This window comes from Asterias rubens, chromosome 21, assembly GCF_902459465.1.
Source record: "Asterias rubens chromosome 21, eAstRub1.3, whole genome shotgun sequence".
Lineage (NCBI taxonomy): Eukaryota > Metazoa > Echinodermata > Asteroidea > Forcipulatida > Asteriidae > Asterias > Asterias rubens.
Genome location: NC_047082.1, coordinates 10,281,773 through 10,305,553, shown reverse-complemented (window position 1 = coordinate 10,305,553; position 23,781 = coordinate 10,281,773). Strand labels below are relative to the sequence as shown.

Sequence of the window (23,781 nt, the reverse complement as noted above, 5' to 3'; positions counted from 1 at the left end):
GCGCATATGCAGCCATTTTCTAAGCCGACAAAACAGCATCGCGTAGAGCGTTCAATAAACACACTCCAATGTGTACTTCATATTCAACGCGCGTACAGAATGGCGCGCGTGTCTACTTCGCGTTTGTGTAAGCATCACCACCAGTGCGCCCTCTAGTTCTTATAACTCTATCACTCTTTTTTAAGGAGTTCCCCATGAAAAACAAGCAGCATAATATCCCTTTGGGATAGCTAAGTGCTCATTTCAACAGACCATCCTACTATAAAAATCATGAGAAAAGAAAGGAAATAATGGTTATTGGACTGTGCCTCACTCACTAGAAAGTGATGAGAGACTATTGCCCTAATACTAGTGTTGAAAACTTTAATCTTGTACAGACCATAGAAGCCACAAACCGGTAGTACCAAAATGCCTAGAAAGATTTGAACTATTTCTACTTCATGATCTGAATTGATATTTTCCCATATTATAACTTGGCATCTATGATTCTGAAAAACAACATTTCTGCTTAACATGATATTTTTTAGACGCGCTTATAAAAACAAGGCGTTTCAAAAGATCAACAACAAAACCAAGTCTGGGTGTATGGTGATGATTATACAGTAATAATTGGTCTGATTGAATCCATTACATCATGAAAGAGTAAGACAGAGGCAATGTGATCAGCAGTGAACACACCTAAAAATAAACCAATGAAGAGACGGGTTATATAAATTCAAGAAGTTGCTAGTTCTGTGAAAATTTCATTTCTGGTTTTAAAAACAAACGTGTTTTATTCAAACTCTGTGAGACTTGTACATAAACATAAACAAACAGCATATTCAACACAACCAAGTATTACATTTAGGTCCTAAAAGGACATGTTGCCATGGGACATTCTTGCAAAGGTTTACCTCTCACACATTTGCCATAAAAAATTATCTAAATGCAAAGTCGGGGGCAGATTTTACAATGTTTTGAAGCAGGGCAGTGTATAAAAGCAGTTCATGTTTTTAATTGTATAGATAAGTTGTTTCCACTTGACACCTCACTGTGTGTAACAACAGCTCTGCTCGTTACCAAGTAAGTTTTTATTCTACCTCTAGTGTCCAGTGCCTTTAAAATGGAGCTCTTTGAACATTACAGCTAACTGTTTTTTTATTATTAAAATTTTCACTTGCAAATAATCTTGTTATGCAACATTTTCTTGAGGGCGGTTTCTCCTGATATTGGGTGGGGCTCGGATTTGGAGCTGAGGGTTGCCACACAACTGATACAAAATAATCCCCACCTCTCACTGGAATTACATTCTATACCTCATAAATTTTATTTTCACTAAAAACATTTCAGGTTCTCTATGTCATGTCTAATGTAACACTATAAAGTAGCATTGTGAAAGACTTTTATTGAAACAGTTTTTAAACATGAAAACTGTCAAGGGGCACCAAGGCAATGACCGGGGGGGGGGGGGGGGGGGCACCCAATGCAATGTGAGGTATCAAGCCTGTATGGGATCGGGGGTGGATTTCACAAAGAGTTAGGACTAGTCTTATCTCAAGTTAGGACAAGTTACTCATCCTAACTTAGGACTAGCCATTCGTTTTTGATATCTCCTAGGACTAGTCCTAAGTTAGGACAAGTTACTCGTCCTAACTTAGGACTAGCCATTCGTTTTTGATATCTCCTAGGACTAGTCCTAAGTTAGGACAAGTTACTCGTCCTAACTTAGGACTAGCCATTCGTTTTTGATATCTCCTAGGACTAGTCCTAAGTTAGGACTAGTCCTAACTCTTTGTGAAATTGACCCCATGTACATGTACACCATACCAGGTTTGGAGTCAAGTTTACCCAATGGTGTTGGATTTTTCTAGAGGGAGGAAGGAGTTGTGGTTTTAATGGGTGCGTTCGATTAGCTTCCCTGTGTCGACTCCGCGGTGCTCATTCGGGAGAGCCCCTGACAAGAGCTAATCAAATCACTCACCCTCTCCTGGTGACGTCATGCACCTCGGGCCAGCCCCAAGTGACCCGTTCCACAAGCAGGGCACTTGGGGCTGACCCGGGTGAGCCCCTGGAATGACGTCAAAACTATTCAAACAGATCAGGGGCAGATTAGGGTTGACCCAGGGAAGCTGTTCAAACGCACACTATGATAATTATTACTATCATCACATTGTGCACAACATTGTTGTAATACTACTTTATGTACGGACACGCACATGGTGAATCGGCAATAAAATACTTCAGCTTTTGACCACCTCAAACATGACTACATGTACAGTGATGAGTGCATTTCTCTATTTATAATGACTTAGTCTAAACCACACACAGTCACAGGTTTTTTCATTCTTTTGTTCTCATTCAGATTAGCAACGAACACAAGGTACACAACAAAATTGCACGGCAAACGATGCTTGAGTAAATAAAAACCAAAACAATATGAAAATAATTTACCAAAATATAACGCTTCAAGTAATCAAGTATTCTTCACAACTGACAAAAAGAATTAAAGGCAGTAGACAATATTGGTAATGACTCAAAATAATTATTAGCACAAAACCTTCTTGGTGACGAGTAATGGGGAGAGGTTGATGGTTTAAAACATTGTAAGAAGTGGCTCCCTCTGAACTGACATAGTTTTTGAGAAAGAAGTAATTTTCCACGAATTTGATTTCGAGACCTCAGAATTAGAACTTGAGGTCTCGAAATCAACCATCTAAACGCACACAACTTTGTGTGACAAGGGTTGTTTTTCTTTCATTATTATCTCGCAAGTTCGATGACTGATTGAGCTCAAACTTTCACAGGTTTGTTTTTTTATGCATATGTTGAGATACACCAACTGTGAAGTCTAGTCTTTGACAATCACCAATAGTGTCCACTGCCTTTAAACTTATCAGAACACCTTAATGTGCAAAGGTTGTGCTTTATACATTGTAACTACCACAATGTCATCCATTATTTGTAAAAATATTACATAAATGTACAAAATTACACAGAGAATAATTGTTTCAAGTAAACTAACCACAAGGTGAATTGGCAGTTATAAATCAATTTTAGGGTGAACAAAGACAAACTGACTAGAGTGGGATTTGAACCAGCGCCCTCTGCTAAAATTCTCAGGCTAGTGGCATAGTGGCCTAGAAGGTATGTCAATCCATTGGGGTTACTGACACATTGTTAAAATTACTGGCCAGGTGGTCGAGCTCTTAACATCCACTGGAGTCAAAATATGACAAACAAAGTCCTACATGGAATCTACCCAAGCTCTCAGCAAAAAATCAGACAGAGAAGGATGCGCTTTGCTTGCCACTGCTACAGGAGCAAAGTGAACCAGTGTCCAATATTGTTCGGTGGACCCCTAAGCATGGGAGGAGGAAACCTGGTAGACCGGCACTAACTTATACTGACATTCTCAAAATGGACACGGGATTTGAATCAACAGATTTTAAGTCGGCAATGGGGGACAGAAAGGCTTGGGGAACCAACGTGATTCGATGACATCACTCGACTTAAGCAAGTAAGGTCGAGAGGGCAGTAACCGATTCTCCCAATTTAATTTTTAAAAAGAAATCCCATCTCATAGCCAATAAAACTACCGATGAACACCCAAAATGAATTACTTTAACATAAATAATTAATACAAATACACTGCCATATTTGCTAAAAATAAATTATAGATGAAGACAGTGGTTTTTTTTAGGCAGTGAAAGATGTTTTCACTTGTTTTAGAAGTGCTCAAAATCAGGATGGGAACAACGCTCATATTTGAAGACCATGATCTCTCTTAGCTAGCCCCTAAACTCTCACATGGCTAGCCCCTGAGCCAACATGACTAGCTGCTGACCTTACATGGCTAGCCCCTGAGCCAACATGGCTAGCTGCTGTCCTTACATGGCAGCCCCTAAGCTCTCACACAGGAAGCCCCCGAGCTCACATAGCTAGCCCCTAAACTCACATAGCTAGCCCCCGAGCTCTCATAGCTAGCCCCTAAACTCTCACATGGCTAGCCCCTAAGCTTTCACACAGCTAGCCCCTGAGCTCACACAGCTAGCCCCTGAACTCACATAGCTAGCCCCTGAGTTTATAGCTAGCCCCCTATCTCACATAGCTAGCCCCTGAGCTCTCATCTCTAGCCGCTGAACTCGCATAGCTAGCCCCCGAGCTCACATAGCTAGCCCCGAAGGTCACATAGCTAGCCCCTGAGCTCACATGGCTAGCCCCCTAGCTCATATACGTAGCTAGCCCCCGAGCTCTCATCTCTAGCCCCTGAGCTCACATAGCTAGCCCACGAGCTCACACAGCTAGCCCCTGAGATCACATAGCTAGCCCCGAGCTCATATAGCTAGCCCCCGAGCTCTCATCGCTAGCCACCGAGCTCTCACAGCTAGCCCCCGAGCTCACTCAGCTAGCTGCCGAACTCGCATAGCTAGCCCCGAGCTCACATAGCTAGCCCCGAAGGTCACATAGCTAGCCCCGAAGGTCACATAGCTAGCCCCTGAGCTCACATAGCTAGCCCCCTAGCTCACATCAATAGCTAGCCCCTGAGCTATCGTCGGATTGCGTGACTTGTCTTGTAGCGTGACTTGTCTTGTAGCTGGCAACCTAAGTTCCATGTGCTTCCCCCTTTGACAACAACGAAGGCCAAACATGCCAGAGTTTATAAAGCTTGCCAGCAAGTCTTTTTTCTTCTTCAAACGTGACATGTAGCAAATCAAATCGATCTACAATGTCTTTCCCAGAAAAACATTCACTGGAAACTCTCATAAGGACGTGTGACCCTCGGCTGACCGCCTGCACGTATTTTCCCCAATCGTGTCTCCTAAAACAAGACATTCAGATCCTTTAGATTGATGCGCCGTTTTATGCTGAGAAGATGTCCTCCCATCGGGCAAGGCTCGCTTCGACAAAATGTCCTTCAGCTGAGTCACATAATGTCTTCCTTGGGAACAAGAGGTTTTGAGAGAATAAACCACTATCCTTCTTTAACCTATGGTAGTGTACATGTATTTACTATATCCTTTTGATATTTACAGACTCGTCCCCTCGGTGTTGGCGTCTCAAGCTGGTGGGAGGTCGTCGTCTTCGTCGCAGCATCGACACCATTTACATTTACAGCAGAGGATGCATGGAGCAACGAGGAGGAGAAAGGGTGAGGCAAGAAAGAGGAGAAGGCCAAATCCAGCGAAGATTCCAATAACCTGAAATCAATCATTAAATAAATCAATCAATCAGTCAATTAATCAATCAATTAATTCACCTTTTTTTTCACTAACCTTGTTTAATGGTAAAAAAGTTCATTGTCTACTGACATGAATTTATTGTTATTGAATAAAACATAGATTACAGGCCAAGTTTTGTAAAGTAATAAAGAAGTAAATTTAATAATTTATTAATCAATCACCTTATTAATAAATAAATTAGGTACCGGTAAATAAAAATTCAATCAATTAACTTATCCAATAACCAACTAATTTATCAATCCATCAACTAATTTATCAATCAATATATTTATAAATTATTAAATATTCAATCAATCCATCCCTCCAATCACCTGAAATCAATAAGAATAAAATAATAAAAATACCAAAATTAATACAGCGCTTTAGTCATGTTGACATACACTAGGGTGCTGAACATGGCACTAGTAAAAACCTTACAAGTACAACTGTATGGACACATAATACAATAAGAAACAGAATTATCACAATATAATAGGAGTAAAAAACATTTACATTATTCAGTAAATTTTTAAAACATTCAATCTGGGCTGGCGGCAAATAGCACAACAATATTTTCAATAATAACTTTAGACAAGTTGACACAATCCTTCTGGTGGCATGCATATCAAGAAACATTTGTGGTGGAAACCAAAGTTATAAATAAACTCTGGGTTATCGTGGAAGCTGTTTCTATAAATATTGGTTAGAGTACACTATACCAGGAAATGACAGAGTTCAAGCGTATCCTAAAATAATCTTCACAGGAAACAAAGCCAAATCAACCCTCTTCAACTGAACACAAAATACTGACCGCAATAACATACTGTAGGCTCTTTTCCTTGTGACAAAACACAGCAGCAGTAAAAAGCCATTGGACACTTTCAGTGCAGACATTTTTTTTAAAGTTCACAGATTTACACATAACTTACAGGGTTTACAGAAGGTAATGGTAAAAGACTTCTCTTGAAATATTATTCCATGAAATGCTTTACTTTTTGGGAAAACATTAAAACAATATCAATTCTCGATATCGAGAAACATGGATTTATTTAAAACACATGTCATGACACGGTGAAACGTGCGGAAACAAGGGTTTTCCCATTATTTTCTCCCGACTCCGAAGACCGACTGAGCCTAATTTTTCACAGGTTTGTTATTTTATATATAAGTTGTGACACACGAAGTGTGGACCTTGGAATTACTGTTTACCGAAAGTGTCCAATGGCTTTAAATCAAATAAAGGGCAAACATTTTATGCAAATGACAGATTAAAAACAGGGTGTAAAAAGCTGAAAACGGGTCATCACTTGCAGCTCGGCCCTTCATGCCAAAACAGTCAAACTCAAAAATGTTGATCTATTATAGGATCATTTCTGGGTAAATTTAGTTTTTTTTTTTTTTTTTTTTTCAATTTCAAAGTTTCACAGACATACTAATGTACTGGTGTGAATATAACATATCGTAGCTCGGCCTTCTTTTTATACTTACATCCAGTGTTATGGCATAACAGATTATCTCTGCACTTGCTTTTCTCAATATGGAGTTGTTGGAGATTTTGCCATGGCCAAGCTACCACAGCCCCCTCTATCTGTGAATTATAGAGCACCCCTTACTCTTGACTACCCTTACCTGTGTTCTGTGCCAAATGACAGACGCTCTGGAATGCCCGAGTTTGTTCTTGCATGGCCCCTTATCATAGTGCCGCAGTAAAAAGTCGTCCTGTGAGAATGATTCGTAATAATAAAATAATAATATTAATGAAAACTTATAAAACGCACAAATCCAACAAAGTGCTCCTGGCGCTAAATACAAACAAAAACATACATAAATGTACACTTTATATAACCATTTAAAAAAGCGTAAGCCAAAGCTGAGAAAAAAATGTAGAACATGTGGTATAGAAATACAATACAAATGCAATATCTAAGAAAACATTGAAAATTTTAAACAAAAACAAACCATTTACTCAAAGAACTCAAAGAAATTTAAGTGGGAACAGAAGAAAAAAAAGTGTCTGAATCCCACCCGAGTGGTTTGTTTTGTTCGCAGAACTCGGGAAAGTACGAGTATACAGTGCTTAATTAACATTGGTGTAAGGGTTAAAACAATATACAACAAAAAGAAACAAAAACAAAAATTACCCTTCTTGGCACTGGGTCAGAAACCATAACCCCGCATGAATCATCTTTGATTTAATTTGTATATTTATTTTAGGCCTAATTTATGTATTTATTCGATGTACATTGTTTTAAAACAACCAAGACAAAATGGCAAACTCACACATGTCTAAAATTGATTTAACTAGAACAAAACAGTAAATATTTTTGAGCATTAAGAAATAAATACAGGAGTCAAGGCAACCTTGAAAAGTAAATAATATAAACCCACAAAACAGCGGGTGCAGTACAATATAGAAAACATTGGCAATAGTGAAACACCAATAATTTAGAGTCAAGAATAACTTTCAGCAAGACTTAGAGTAAATATTAAACTTACGTCAAGATTTAAAACAAAGAATATACATTCGTCCAGAATTACAATAAATTTGTCAATGGTTTGAGTCAATATTAATATTTCATCCAGATTTAGAATAAAGAATTAACTTTTGGCAAGATTTTGAATCAAGAATTAAACTTACGTCAAGATTTGCCAGGCAGTACCAACAGAATACGTGTTTACATCTTTTGCACATCATCTGTGCGCACCCCTCATCTCGTTCAATCGGTATATGACACATCGGACAGCGTTTAATCTTGGCTACATCCTCATTGTCAAAGGGTAAACTACAAGAGAACCACATCCAATATTATTATCTGCTTACAAGCGAAATCTGTTTGTTAAAGTAAAGGACATTCTTGAGGACGACCTTAGCAACATCCTTAGCAGCAGTCGTAGCCAGAGCTGAAGCTGCCAATTCAGATTAAGCCTTCATTTAAAGACACTGGACACCAGTCTTCTCACTTGGTGTATCTCAACATATGCATGAAATAACAAACCTGTGCAAGTTTGAGCTCAATTGGTCGTTTAAGTTGCGAGATAAAAATGCAAGAAAAAACACCATTGTCACCCAAAGTTGTGTGCTTTCAGATGCTTGGTTTCGGGACCTCAAAATCTAATTCTGAGGTCTAGAAATCAAATTCTTGAAAAAAAAAATCTTTCTGAAAAACTATGTTACTTCAGAAGGAACCGTTTCTCACAATGTTTTTTACTATCAACAGCTCTCTATTGCTCATTACCAAGTTAGTATTAATGCTACTATATATTTTGTGTAATTACGGATAGTGTCCAGTGTCTTTAACTTACCCGAGCGCTTCCAGAACATGAGAACTTGAGCTGGCCTTGTGTGTCAACGTGCCCATGTATTCACCACATGACAGGTTGGCGTGCCAACGGGATTTGCAGATTGAACAGAAATTTGTACCGCACTATAGACAAAAAATACAGAAAAGAAAAAACATCCTAAAAAGAACTATTGGACCGACTTGAAAATACTTGTTAAAAGTATGACAGGGTTTCTTCAAAAATATTTAATGGCCTGACGTGTCAACCCTAGCAGAGTCTTTCTCGAAGGCTAAAATTGGGATTTCTAGAACTGACAAAATAGTCCAGGAAGTGTTCATGCTTTGTGTGATCAAACCTGGGCCAAATTTAATAAAGCTGTTTTATAAGCAGACAGTAGTACTGCTTGACAAATTTCTTTGCTAAGCAAAAATTGAGTCGGGCACCAGCCACAACAATGCAAACTTTTAAATGTAATTTGGGCTGATAAACTGATTCTGCTAAGCAATACTATTCTGTGTTTAGCAAGTTTTTGTGCTTACACCCTTTATGAAGATGGGCCTATTCCAGTGAGTAGGTCAAAGAAATTAGTAGCAATGCAAATTTTCAACATAAAACACAATGTCCTTAATATTGAACCAGACTCAGCAGTCACATTTTGTTTAGGTTTCCAGATACGTACATTTATTCAGAATATGACTTCACTTTTATACAGGCAAGTATTTCACAGAAAAAAAAATGTTTTTAAATGTAGTAGTGTATTAACTTCATGATAATCAGTAAGTTTTCAGACTTCATGTATAACAATATAATATATATTATCCTGTAAATTAATGTATTTTTAATTTATCCAACTAGTTTTTTTAATGTGTTCTTAGTTTGATGAAGATGTAAAAAAAAATATATGCATACTCACGGTCGGGCAATGCACCGGCTTAGCTTTAGACGGGTCCCCGTTGCACACATGACAGATAGTCTCACAGCCGACTTCGGGGCACCAGGTTCTGCTGGGATCAAGGTCTACCTCTGCACGAAAATGAGATTGGTGGGCGTGTTACCATGGTAACCAAATATCGTTTGGCAATGAGAAAGTGGAAATTATGTTTTCAGATGCTAATCAAATGTGAGGGTCCTTGTGCAGTTTGGAATTTTGAGATGTGTTTAGGAGGATAAATGAGTAGGGATGCATGGATTCTTGGCCATGCTAACAAAGTCCAGATGATCCCATGTATTTTTATTACAAACATTAGGCCTACTTATTACTTATTTATTGTCTTTACTGTCTGTCTGTGTCTTGTTTAATGTTTGCACAAATGTGGTTGTTTCAGCATTCATGTTTTTTTTATTATAGTAATTGGACTAATGTTTTTTTTCTTCTTCTTTGTATTTGATAAAAACGAATGATCTTGTTCTTGCTAGGAATAGACCGATCCATTAGGCTCTGCCCACAACTCACGTGTGTGCAAGAACTAGGAGCCTCTCCAATGCCTTTCTGCACAACTCTACTGCGCGCGCCAGGCATACGCACACGCATGTCGGACTTGATTTGTCGGACCTTCGTTGCGTTGTGATTGGCCAATACGCAATAGGGCGGAGCTTAATGGATCGGTCTTTTGTTCAAACAGCATTTCCCTGAAAGGCTTCCCCAGAAATACTCAGAAGTTTTAATTGTTTACTACTTATTTTTAAAAATTATAATCCAACAATACATGTACATACAAAATAAAATAGGTTACCCCAGCCAATTTCAGCAAAAATTAATTCAACTAATTAAATCGCTTTAAAATGCAAGATCTCACTTATACATTGTAATTCGTGTGTATTGTAAATAAAAACCTTTCTTTTCATTCAGATTCGTTCCAATGGGAGACTTTGGAACGCTAGGTGGCAGCAGACTTACCAGGTAAATTTCCATTGCTTTTATAGTTCTGAGCATGCGCAGATTACTGAGAACAATGGATTTTTACCTGGTAAGTCTGCTGCCACCAAGCGTCCCAAAAGTCTCCCATTAAACTACACTTCAATTTTTACCCATTCTTGCCAGGTGTTAAACTTGCCCAGAACCACTGTTAGTTCAGTAATGTCACTAGAAAAGTATACTTATTAGTGGAAGTGTCGTGGCCGAGCGGTTAAGAGCACCGAATTCAAACTCTGGTGTTTCTGATCAGCAGAGTGTGGGTTCGAATCCCCAGCCGTGACACTTGTGTCCTTGAGCAAGACACTTAACCATTGCTTCGTCCTTCAGATGGGACGTAAAGCCGTTGGTCCCATGTGTTGTGTAACGCATGTAAAAGAACCCAGTGCACTTTTTGAAAAGAGAAGGGGTTCGCCCCGGTGTTCCTGGTTGTGGCTGCTTAATGCGCCTTAGCACCTTGTAAACCCTTATAAGGTGCTAAATAATTGGGTCTCAGAATTCATCACTGCAATTACCTATCTTTCTGAAAGTTTGTATATACTCAGCGCCTTGAGTACCTTGTTTGGTAGATACGTGCGCTATATAAGACTTTGATATCGATATTATATTATATTATTATTCAACGTCAGAAAAATGGTGCAGTAAAATGACTTGCAGCAAAAACAGAAAGCAGAGTGAGGAAAAAGTCAATTAGTTACACAAAATTAATACAGGTAGGGAAGCAGGAAATGATTGATAGAAAGATGCAGGTATCATTCAAGAATTGGGTCCCATCACACTGGTCGGGCCGGCCGTCACTCACAGCTACTAAGTAAAAATGAAATATTCATAATTTTAGTAGAATATTTCATTTTTTATTTATTTAAAGATGCTATGTCAGATTTTTGGCCCCAAACATTAAAAAATAGATTGTTTTGAGTGAATGGTATTTCAAAGAGTATCACACGCTCTAACAAAAAAAAGTTTAACTTTTACTTTTAATGGTCAGGAAACTTGACAAAAATTTAAAACGTTTCTTATAAAACACATAAGAATTGGTCACGTGTTATATTGGGATCCCGACAAAAACTAATTTTGAGCACTTTATTTCACTGCTACTAATAATTGGCGGACTTTTTCGAGCAATGGCTCAAATGAAAGCTTGTAACTTTCTCGACCCCCATCAAAATACATATTGAATTTTAAATCACAATTTTTGGGTCAAATCAGCAAAAAATCTGAGATAGCATCTTTAATCTGAAGCCAACACAACTTCCAAGATAACAAAACACATAAGGTTTTGTTTAGTGACACTGGACACTATTGGTTATTGTCAAAGGCCAGTCTTCTCACTTGGTGTATCTCAACATAATGCATAAAATAACAAACCTGTGAAAATTTGAGCTCAATGGTCGTCGAAGTTGCGAGATAACAATGGAAGAAAAAACACCATTGTCACACAAAGTTGTGTGCTTTCACATGCTTAATTTTGAAAACTCAAGTTCTAAATCTGAGGTCTCAAAATCAAATTCATAGAAAATAACTTCTCTCTCAAAAACTCTGTCATTTCAGAGGGAGCCGTTTCTCACAATGTTTAATACTTTCAACAGCTCTCCATTACTCGTTACCAAGTAAGGTTTTATGCTAATAATTATTTTGACTTTATACACCAATAGTGTTTACAGCCTTTAAAGCCATTGGACCCTTTCGGTTCAGAAAAAAAATAGAAATTCACAGATTTACAAATAACTTACAGGGTTTACAGAAGGCAATGGTGAAAGACTTCTCTTGAAATATTATTCCATGAAATGCTTTACTTTTTGAGAAAACAGCAAAACAATATAAATTCTTGTTTACGAGAATTACGGATTTATTTTAAACACATGTCATGACACGGCGAAACGCGCGGAAACAAGGGTGGGGTTTTCTGTTGTTTTCTCCCAACTCCGATGACCGATTGAGCCTAAATTTTCACAGGTTTGTTATTTGATATAGAAGTTGTGGTTCACAAAGTGTGGGCCTTGGACAACACTGTTTACCGAAAGGGTCCAATGGCTTTAAGTATTCAATCCTGACAATTTCTGACAAAATTCAATCACTGGATAACTTTTCATTTCCCTTCGCCAGAATTTATTTTGCCAGACTAAAAAGAGATCAGAGAAACTTACCGAGCTCAAATTTGACTTGCTTGTATCTCTCAAACACTTCACTTTCAACAAGAAATTTTACCTGTAGCATAAAAGAGAGAAAAATAAATGATAAATAAAAACCAATAACAACTAAATGTTTATTGTTTTATTTGTTTTTTAAAACATTTAAATTTTAATTTTATTTATTCATTAATTTTATTTTTCTTTGGGGGGGGGGGGCGGTAGACAATTCTAAGGCTGCACTGAAATCTGCATTTAGGTATTGTTAAATGTACACCCTTAGAGAACCGATGAAGTAACAACAGATGCAAAGAGCTTTGGGAATGCAATCATCAGTGCTAGAGAAGATCGTGTTTTTTAAAGGTTTTTTTGGGGGGGGGGGATTACAATACTCTTTTCATTGCTCTATGGTTTGCACCGGACAGATGTGAACAAAAAATATGAATTCAGATTAAAGTCTGACATTCTTCATCCCAAAACTTACACAGCTAGAGAATAATTTTGGCACTATCCTCGTGAGAGGAGTGGGCAATGAGCAGAGCGATGAAACAGGGCTTACTATTCAAGGTTTTTCTCTATCCATGTAGACATCATAAACCACTACAATTACAGACTGAGCAGTGTCATGGGTCCGGTACCGGTTGCATAATAGACATTGGTTTGTTAGCGAAATGAGAAACTTGCAGAGGGGAATACAGAGTAGGATACACTGTACAAAATGTAAAGGTTAATTCTGCTTGGTTCAGACCCCGAGGGGCAATACAGTGTACATGTACGTGGAAGAATAACTAATCGAACATTGCCATTTGTAAACACGTACATGTACAGTATGTATAAACTTTGGCATGTTTAGCCTAGGGGTACTACTACATGTCAGACATTACACCTTGTCTTATTTCACCAGAAATATATTTAGGCTGACAAAAAAAACCTTTAAAAAAAACAGTTGATCGTCCCGTCCCTCCTTCTTTTTTGAGGCTGCATCCTTGTTGAAAAGATTTTTTTATTTTCATTTTGTTTCTTCAAAAAGACACAATTTCTGTGTATTTCTCATTTAACTTACTAATCTTTGAAGACTTTGTATATAACTACATAAAAGTAAATGGTGACTTCAAACTGCAGAACTGGTGGCCAGTTTGAAATAAAATGAGTGCCGGCCATCATTGAAAGAAATTTAAAAAATAAAATAAAAAGGCCCTCATCCTCCTCTTTTTGGAAAAACCTGGACGGCCAACTGACACTTTCTTTTATTTGGCCTTAGTAAAGTACTAGTTGGAAACCTGCGCTAGCGCTACCCAGGGGTCCCCCTCTAGCAGAGTTTTAAATTTAAATTGGCCGGTTAGCACACTGACTTGTAATAGGTAGACCTGATAGTGCTTCAGCACACACTCCATTTTTACATCCCTGTTGAGACCTCTTTTGTTAAATTTTGTCAAAATCAAGCATCACAACCTGTGCAACAAGGGCGTTTTTTTTTTTATAAAAAAAAACTGCGTAGCAAAAAGAAAACGGTCACAATTATCTACTACAATGTGTGTACATCAGGCTCCTACATTCAGCATAAGAAAAAAAACTTTAAAAACAGTGATTTAAAAAACAACTAGCAACACTAATTTTACAATGACCGATAGTATCAAAACAGTTTTCTTTTCAAATCAATTAAGCAGGAAATCAAAAATCAAAATCAAATTTTGCTTTTATGTCAGACGTAATATTGGCCCATGGAAAAAAGTATTAACAAAGCAGTACAAGGGCTGTTGTGTGTCACTGTTCAAAAACCATTTTACTAAGACTTCTGGGTGCAAAAAAAACCAAAATCAGAAAAGCCACATCATTTTTTGATTGGGATATTATATTATCGACCAAATCGAGAAGAGAGAATACAATGAAGAAATTTCAGTTTTAGATGTCTGAGAAAACACAAGAGAATTATTCTAGGGAAAAACCTACGCAGTCAAGTAGGGACTGAAAACCCAATCCACATAGTGCCCCTGGTGGGATTCAAACCGCAGTCCCAGAGGTCGAAGGCAAGCCAAGACACCAGCTACACTAACCCGACTGCATCAGTGTTTGACCCTTTCACAATCTCCCCCCAAAAAGGTCAAGTGAATTGAGAATTCACCATTCCGTACATTGCCATGTTCCCTTGTGAACAAAACTAGCTGATGTAAATCCCCCAGGCTTTTTTTCACTGGAGAATTATGTTGCAACATGGCACAAAATGCCGATTGAAATATTGTACAGAAAAGCAGTCTTTGTGGGTATGACCTTTCACACAATGGGAGACTTTCTGGGACGATAGAGGGCAGCAGACTTACCGGGTAAATCCATTGTTCTCAGAATTATGCGCATGTTCAGAACTACGTAAACAATGGAAATTTACCCGGTATGTCTACTGCCACCTAGCGTTGGAAAGTCTCCTATAGGACAGTACTTACTGTTTTGCCCAAATATGGTGGTTCAAATGTAACGATAACACAGGCTGACAGTGTATAGGTACTGGACTTTGTGGGGCTGCGCTTGTATAGACCTTTATTATGCTGCCTCCATCTTGGTCATGTTCCTCGTATCGAATAACAATAATGAATGCTAATAATCATTTTGCAATTAGGAACCAGACTATTTTGTTCTTCCAGCCTCGGTTTGGTAACATTGGTATTTAAATGGGAGAAATTCAAGATGGCTGCACCGAGATAAAGGTTGATTGTAGTGTGAAACTTCTCACTGAATTTGAAGTATTCATTGTTAACTGGGGGAGGGGGGCATTAACTTTATCAAACCCTTCTTTTGCTATTTTTTTTATATCTCATTTGAGAGGGGAGGGCGGGGGTAGGGTGGAGGTAGGGGGAGGGGGAAGGGGAGGGGAAGGGTTCTGAGGCGGGGAGGGGACACCCACCAGTCAGAGGAACTAACTTACTGGCATGACTGGTGCATATATGAAAAACAAATCTTAAATTTATACGGTTGTTTCCAAGAGGCGTGCACTGGGTTCTGCCTAGGATTTCCTGAGGTGAACGCTTCTCTGGAAACCATTGCGAGATGGATCAGTTACACGTATCATATAAACAGACTCAATTCAACGAAGTGCTCAAAATTAATGGCTTCGGATACCATTTTTACTGGTAAATACCCAAGTTGACATTTTGTTGAAAACCTTTGAAAGGAAATTGCAAGTGTAATTTAAAAATTTCGAAAATGTGCGGTGGTTAGAAACAGAGTAAACTCTTCCAGTGGTGGTTGGAGAATCCTGAGTGCCGGGCGAGTTTTCCGGCATCCCACATTGTGCGTACAAACTTCAGTAAGGGACACTGACCGCAATCCACACATCATGTACAATACGTTTGTTACAACTGGTGCTGTAGTGTAATGCCAAATGCATTTTCTGCTCCACCTATCATGACATGAACTACATCCATCTACGCTAGGAGGGCATTATAAGCACCGTCAAGCAATTGGGCAGAAACTGTGACAAACTGGCATGCTACAGTAGATGGGCCTAGTTTCATTTTCATTTTCATTTGTAAACAATTTTAGGTAAGAACGAGGACAAATTTACTAGAGTGGGACTCAAACCTTATTTTTTGGATTAACGTTAAAACTTCTGGCTCCCAAATGAGAAAGAGGCAGAATTACAAAATGTGGATTTCAGGGAATAGGGTGTTCTGGCTGAGCAGTTAAGAGCATCGAATTCTGGTGACCGAGTCATCAGAGTATGGGTTCGAATCCCGGTAATGACACTTGTGTCCTTAAGCAAGATGCTTTACTCTTCACCCAGTGGTAAATAGGTACTCGCAAGGTTAGAGCTTGATATTACGGTGTATGTATGAACAAAGCCTTTGGAGCACCACGGCTATACTTCTCCAGGGAACCAAGACAGATTAAAGGCAGTGGACACTAATTGGTAATTACTCAAAATAATTATCAGCATAAAACCTCGTTTGGTAATGAGTAATGGGGAGAGGTTGATAGTATAAAACATTGTGAGAATAGGCTCCCTCTAAAGTGACGTAGTTTTCGAGAAAGAAGTAATTTTCCACGATTTTGATTTTGAGACCTCAAGTTTAGAATTTGAGGTCTCGAAATCAAGCATCTGAGAGCACACAACTTCGTGTGACAAGGGTGTTTTTTCCTTTCATAGTTATCTCGCAACTCCGACGACCAATCAAGCTCAAATTTTTACAGGTTTGTTAATTTATGCATATGTTGAGATACACCAAGTAAGAAGACTTGTCTTTGACAATTACCAATAGTGTCCATTGTCTTTAATGTTATTGGTGCAGTGACCAGGGCACTAATGTAAAACATCTTGATACAGATTCTAAAATGCCATAAGTTCCAAAAAAATAAGACAGTGCAGAGGCATAGAATAGTTTCTAAAATAACAACCCAAAGTGGTAAACAAATTTTTTTTTCTAAAATTCAATCCAAAATTCCTCCTTACACTCCTCTATAGATAGGAGGGCATTTAAGCTCAATCAAGCAATTGGGCAGAAACTGTTACAAACTGGCATGCTACAGTAGTGGGCCTAGATTCATTTTCATGTGTATACAATTTTAGGTATACTTATGTAAGAACAGTAAAAAGTTAACTAGATGACGTGAACCTACATGTATGTGTTCTAGATTAATGTTTCCGGCTCCCAGCAAAGAAGGAAGATGCAGATTTCAAAATGAACTTAGGTTTTGTGGAAACATGGAAAAGTATATAGGATTATGCATACATACAGGGTGTCATGGACAAGCGGTTAAGAGCATCAAACTTAAGTTCTTGTGGTTATAAGTCATCGGAGTATGGGTTCGAATCCTGGTCAATAATAATAATAATATCGAAGTCTTATATAGCGCACGTACCTACCAAACAAGGTACTCAAGGCGCTGAGTATATACAAAAATTCAGAAAGATAGGTTATTGCCGTGATGAATTTTGAGACCCATTTAGTTAGCACCTTATAAGGGTTTACAAGGTGCTACAAGGTGTCAAGACACGCTTTACTATGTCAATTAAATTCAATTAAATTCAATTCAATTCAATGCAATTCAATTCAATTCGATGCAATTCAATTCAATTCAATAATACTTTTATTCAATACTCTTGTTGCGAAAAGAACAATTGTGAGAATTAAACAGTGGTTTCACCCAGCGGTATAAAACGGAATGATTATTACAAAAGTTGTGAACAGTTCCAAAAAATAACACAGCGCAGAGGCACGGAATATTTTTCTAAAATAACAACCCAAACTGGTTTTTACAATGTAGATCTTCAATCCAAAATGCCATCTGTCATGTCTGCTAAGCTTGGGCAATATTAATTTATTTTATTTTACGATATATCGTTTACAATATATTGCGATATTCGATATAATCGCGATTAATTAAATTTGACATCATCAGTCTTCAAACTCCCAGCGAAAGTTGTAGAAGAGACAGTCATAGCATAAGAGAGGTGTTCTAATGACCTATTCTTCTGGTTTTACTCCAAGCCTATGGGGTGCAAGATGTCTCGGCTAGGAAATACATCGCGATACTTAATCGATATCACCATACTTAATCGATATTGTGATATATCAATATTTCGATTAAAACCAAATCGATCCGATATCGAAATTGTTTCCAAATTAGTATTGCGATACTCGATGATATTGTGGTATCGCCCAAGCTTAATGTCTGTGTACACAAAAGGGGTCTCTGTAGGTTCATGTCTTAACCAAGCTGACTTAATTCCGAATGAAGTGATCCGAACTGAGTGAACATTACCAACAGCAAGAACCACACTCTACAACAAACGTCTCATCTGATCAGGTTCCTTAGTCTCTCCTAGAAAAATCTACACTACACAACACACAGGGAAGTTGAGTTGCTAGACAATAGACAGCTGACCCTGTCAACCTTTTGTCTAAAACTGCTGCCGTCAGAGTGCAATGTCGGTCAGGTCATATCCTTTCAACAGTGGAGTGAATTCCAGGACGGAACATTCAACCGTGAAACACCCAACAATGCATTCAATAAATGCAGATTCTTACTATACCAAAGAGGGTTCAGACTAATTTGACTGACCTTCCAGCCTCAGTTTGGTTAGTATTGATTTGAATGGGAGATAAAAAACAAGATGGCTGACGGTATTTCCCCCTTACCTCATTGCCAAGGACTTTACCCTGAAAGAACTTCCAGCCTCAATTTGGTTAGCATTGATTTGAATGGGAGATAAAAAACAAGATGGCTGACGGTATTTCCCCCTTACCTCGTTGCCGAGGACTTTGCCCTTCTCTCTGCATGCTGCATCAGGGCAGGTTATACTACTGATGGCACTCTCCTGGATAAGAATTGACAAGTACTGACGAAGACACTGTCAAAGACAAAAAAGGTAAACCGTTTATTTTATCGTTATTGTGGCCTTGAATTTCAGTCTTGAAGGGCCACAGGAATTTTCCTCTGGGGGGTGCGTTCCACTCACGCAAACGTTGCCAACAGTTGCGCACGTTCGCCAACAATTTCAAGTGGAACGAGTTGTTCGCCGCCACCGTTGGCGAACGTTGGCAACTTTAGGCGAACATACTTCGGAGGTGTTGGCGAGTGATTTTTAAAATGGCGGACAAGCATACGGTATTATTTCTTTGTCACAAACATAATTACATTGTATTTTTGGTGGATGATAATGCAGATTTGGAATAACAAAGTTAATTAGTTGATGTAATGATGTCAAAAAGAGGACTATTGCAGCAAAAACGAAGTTTAAAAAAAACATAGTATGGTGCGCGCCATCTTCATTTCAGGGCGCCGCCATATTGACATCGCGTATACGCACCAATCGTTCAAACGATAAAAAAACGTTTGCGCGAACAGTTGCGAGTCGTTTGCGCGAGTGGAACGCACCCCTGGTAAGAGGCACTTAACTTGGACAGTAGAACAAATTAATGTCCCTTCACACTAGGTACATGTTGTAAATTTTTACAACCATGTTACAATTTAGCATGGGACCCTTGCTAAATTGCTCTAGTGTGAAAGGGGCTTAACTTTCATTGACTTCATTATTATTGAGAGAGATTTGTAGTGACTTACCAATATACAATACACACAGCTACATCCTTGCATTTGGTGCATTTCCTTCATGGGATATTCACAAAGGCACAGTTTACATGTTATAAGGGGATCCAGCGCTAGTTCACCACTCACTGTACTGATTGCCATGGCAACGCTTGGTTGATAAAAAAACAACACTGGATTGCTGGAAACAGTTAAGTAGTCAACCTGAAGATTTCTCTACCTCCGCATCGGAGACTGTTGTTTTCCGTGCACTGTACCTGTAGGTCTAAAAGAAGAGGCAAAACTTTAATTTAAAGGTAACTTCAACGGAATACACAAAGTCACCAGTGCCTCATAAAGCGGTTGACTGACCCCTTGCACGCACGTCACCCGCAGCGACTGTGTCACGCTAATCATTTTGGTTGTCAATAGGTTTACGTGTATACACCGCGTCACCTAAAATGCGCACTTCACTAAATAACGCACGGTGACATTGACCACCAATATGGAACATCCAAGATTATTCTAATGATGACGCCAGGTGAATTGGTCAATAGCAGAAAATAGACCGCATTGAGTATGACGTCACCATTCATTATACCTGCCCTACAACATTGCGTCTGTGAGCTTGTGATTGTCGTGTGCCATAGAAATCAAATTGGGAAGGCTGGGTGCTCCATTGATGTTCGCGTTTAGATGCAATTACGGTCTGCCCTACGATATGGCAATTTTCATAGCAACAAAGGGGTTAGTCGATTCGGTCTATACTATACTGCTTCTAAGAAAATGTCTTGGCGTAGCAAATTAATCATTAGTGGGGCACCGGTCCCAACAATGTGAACTTCATGGAATAGTGGTCGGTAATCGGCTTCTGCTAAGCAAAGTTTTTCTGTTTTTGTGGGCTTCATGAATATTGGGCCCCAGTGCCCATTTTTCCTCATTGACAATAAGGTCTACACAAAACTGGCTTACGGCAGATGTTTAAAGAAGTTGGGCATAACTTAAGAGCGCCCTCTGTCTTTGGGGTTAAGCTTGATGGCCGATGTGTGCAGTCAACTTGAAATTCATTATTGTGTACAACTGCATGATATACGAATAACCCTGCATTGTTTTGTTTCACCCATAGACCTTATCGTGATTACCGCCTGGTTGATTTTGCTGAATATCTGAAATAACTGTGGAAAGCAAACTTTAAAGGGACATACTGTGTCCCTTCTCCCTTCCCTCACTTCCTTATAACACCCCTTTCTTTCACAGAATGGTTCAGTCAAACTTGGCCGCGGCTCAGCGGGCATGGCGGGTGGTCGATCCCCTGACTGGTACCTGCTGGTACAATGTACATCGCTTGGTGACCAAAAAATAAAGCGTTGAACATATTGAGAAGTCAGAAAAACAACATTAAAACCCTCCTACTGTTCGCAACATTTTCAAGTGAGTTGACCAACCATTTGAAACCATTCAACTGCCAAAGTTGTGTATGGTGACAGAACTGTGCACAGAACTAACTGTGTACTGTGTACATGCATTCCCTCATGGTATCATATAGCAAGGCTGGCATAGCTTATCTATCATTCAAAACCACAGTGAATGGTATTGAATGGTCAGACAGCACGAGGGTTAAGTACAGAGAAGAAAATTGCATTTCATAAAGATGTTTTTTAATTTAACTCAACAAAAAGGTAATACAGGCATTAATATGAATGTATACTTAGTGTGTGGGGGAAAGTTTTGGTCATGTAGTACATGTTAAAAGGAAACTGAAGTTATTGATGGCAAACGATCGTAAAATTCACCTATCAACGATTAATTTATAAGTATAGCGTTTAGGAGGCCGAAAATGTTAGACCCCTAAGACTCATGTCGACAGGAGGGTTACGTTATCGCAAGGTAATGGGAGCCTTAAAAAAAAAGGAAAGGAAGTTCAACGTGCCTGTGCCTTGACTTTGCTATAAAAAAAAATGATACTGTCACTTCTGTCAGTGTCACGTTCTTGGCAGGTTAAAACATAAATGATTTGCCCTTCTTTTAATTTATTCATTAATATAGACCGTATGCACATGACATCATTTCAGTACGGCGCCCTCGCCTGAGGTCAAAAGGAGGTTGTTCATTGGCCAATCTACGTGCGTTTTGATTGTTTCGTCACCGTTTGACCTCAAAGATTAAATTGGTTCATTATTCTTTAAATTCAATCAATTCAAAGTTAAAAACAAAAATTAAGCCAGTGATATAAAGTGGTGGCCTGACGATGGGGACCATAACTCGACCGTAAATGATTCTAAGCTAATTCTACCTCTATCATCAAAATTAATATTGTTGATTCAACCTCCACACCTCATGACCGCAACACGGTGTGGACAGTACACTCACAATGCACACAGTACAGTCCGCCAACCACAACAATTCGTGAATGCGACTTCAATTCTTCAAGGAAACATTTGTACCAAATTAAATTCTTCACGTTTATAAATATAATTATACTCACTTGCTCATTCCAAAAAGTAACCGGCAGAATTAATTACTTGATGGAGCATTCTTGGGTACATAACCATCACCAAATGTTAAAAATGTAGCGAGAACAATACAATGCAATTGTCCTATTTTACGGACACAACAAGAAACACACAATTTTAACATTACAAATTAATGTGTGTACGTTTTTGTGATGTAGCCGACTTAACTTTCTAATGGGTATTTTTTATCGCCACTTCCGGTTTCAAAGAGTAGGTGACTTTAAATGGGGGTGTAGTTCTTGCAGTCATCAAATGTTGAATCAAAACCAAAATGTGAAGATATTCGATTTAAAAAAACACACTTCCTTTATGAACATATAAAACAATCCACAGTGTGATATTGAAAAACATTAAAACATCAGAGCTGTAAGCTTGTGGTTATAAATATTGTCCCCTATTGTTAAAAATGGACTGTGCCAATCTGAGAATTTTCCAATAGTGTATGTCCAAGATAGAGGGCGCCATCTTCAAAGTGCACGAGTAGTTCACTGTTTATGAAACAGGAGTTTGTGGACAATTCTTTCAAACAAGAGAGTTTGTAAATATTTTCCCCCATAATAATTGTTTACAGTTTTAATGGGTATATATCCTGCTTTACTCCCATTAAACAATGAAACCCCAAATTCTGGCTCCTTCAGCTGTTAGCATCATAGAGGAAGGCAGACTATTCACCTAATTTAGCAGATCCAGGATTTTCCGGATTTTGTGTAGGGTTGGGAGGGGGTGAGCCTTTGAGGGATGAAAATCAGGCCTCAAAGTCCCAAAACAGAGAAATAGAAAACTTTTGCATTTCACTACATTTACTGGAAATAGTTTCAATGTCATATGGTGGGGGTCAAGGAGCAGATGTAGGGTCCAGGAGGGGTAGGAAGGGGGGCAAGCTCCGAGCTTCGAAGTTCTGACATAGTGATGAATATTTCATTCTCCCTTTGGTGATTGCGTTACATTCAAGAAAACTTAAAGGATCAATGAGACTTTGAGAAAATATTAAAATCAGGAAAAATCCTAACCACACATGAGTGTATTGATAACTAAGGGTAAGGGGATGGGAATCAAAAGTCAATAAAACACATTTTAAAATTATATTATCACCCCTCACTTATTTCTTTATTTCTAAAACTGATTTTATCTGGGTCCCAATTTCATAGAGCTGCTTAAGCAGAAAATAACTGCTTCACAATGTGTTGCTTAGTACGAATGAGCAGGATACATGTGACATGGTAGTTTGGATGGTAACCTTACTCTAGTAAGCATATTTTTGTTGTGCTAAGCTACTTTCTTGTGCTTAAGCAGCTCAATGGTATTCGGCCCTGTTCATGTAAAAAAAATCTACTAGGGTAAAAATTCTATTTTTTTTCTGCATTTATACCTGCATTTTTTTAAACAGCTAACTTAATAAGAACCCATGATCGGTTCTTCTAAGTCTGGGAAAGAGCATTTATTTGTGAACATACAAGGCACTGTACCAGAGTCATTCAAATCTAACAGCAAAATGGTTTATATTGAGCACTGTTGTAAAACAAAATTGAAATATGGAATTATGTCATTCTTCCTAACATACAGAGAAAAAAAAGATAGCAAAAACCACAACCATTAAGTTTGTCACCAGACTAAACACAGGCCACCATACGCCTCTCTTAATATTCATACATGACGTCATAATTCTTACCAAACATGAGGGCATATAGGCGCATGTCCGCCACCACTTGCAGTGGCTGCGCCTATAG

At 38.5% G+C, this 23,781-nt stretch overlaps 1 protein-coding gene across 2 annotated transcripts; it reads right to left on the bottom strand.

Annotated features, from left to right (window-relative positions):
* Positions 1-2,805: 2,805 nt before the first annotated feature.
* Positions 2,806-22,196, bottom strand: LOC117304465 (probable E3 ubiquitin-protein ligase RNF144A-A). Of its 2 annotated transcripts, none has more exons than XM_033788944.1 (9): positions 22,027-22,196; positions 19,578-19,827; positions 18,760-18,864; positions 12,540-12,600; positions 9,394-9,503; positions 8,502-8,623; positions 7,837-7,981; positions 6,828-6,917; positions 2,806-5,177 (listed from the first exon to the last, which is right to left on the bottom strand). In XM_033788944.1, the coding sequence occupies exons 2-9, from the start codon at positions 19,704-19,706 to the stop codon at positions 5,037-5,039; spliced, it is 903 nt and encodes a 300-aa protein (XP_033644835.1). In that variant the 5' UTR covers positions 19,707-19,827; positions 22,027-22,196; the 3' UTR covers positions 2,806-5,036. The 2 variants fall into 2 exon arrangements, with proteins under 2 accessions (XP_033644835.1, XP_033644836.1); XM_033788945.1 differs by lacking the exon at positions 22,027-22,196 and adding an exon at positions 21,335-21,366.
* Between the last annotated feature and the right edge of the window lie 1,585 nt (positions 22,197-23,781).

Excerpts from the sequence above, each read along its gene's own strand:
- LOC117304465 (XM_033788944.1), bottom strand. The coding sequence starts at position 19,706 with ATGGCAATCAGTACAGTGAGTGGTGAACTAGCGCTGGATCCCCTTATA. Across the intron at positions 6,918-7,836 it reads ACTGCCTGGCAAATCTTGAC|GACGACTTTTTACTGCGGCA; the intron begins GTAAGTTTAATT and ends TCATTCTCACAG. Across the intron at positions 5,178-6,827 it reads TCATTTGGCACAGAACACAG|GTTATTGGAATCTTCGCTGG; the intron begins GTAAGGGTAGTC and ends GATTGATTTCAG.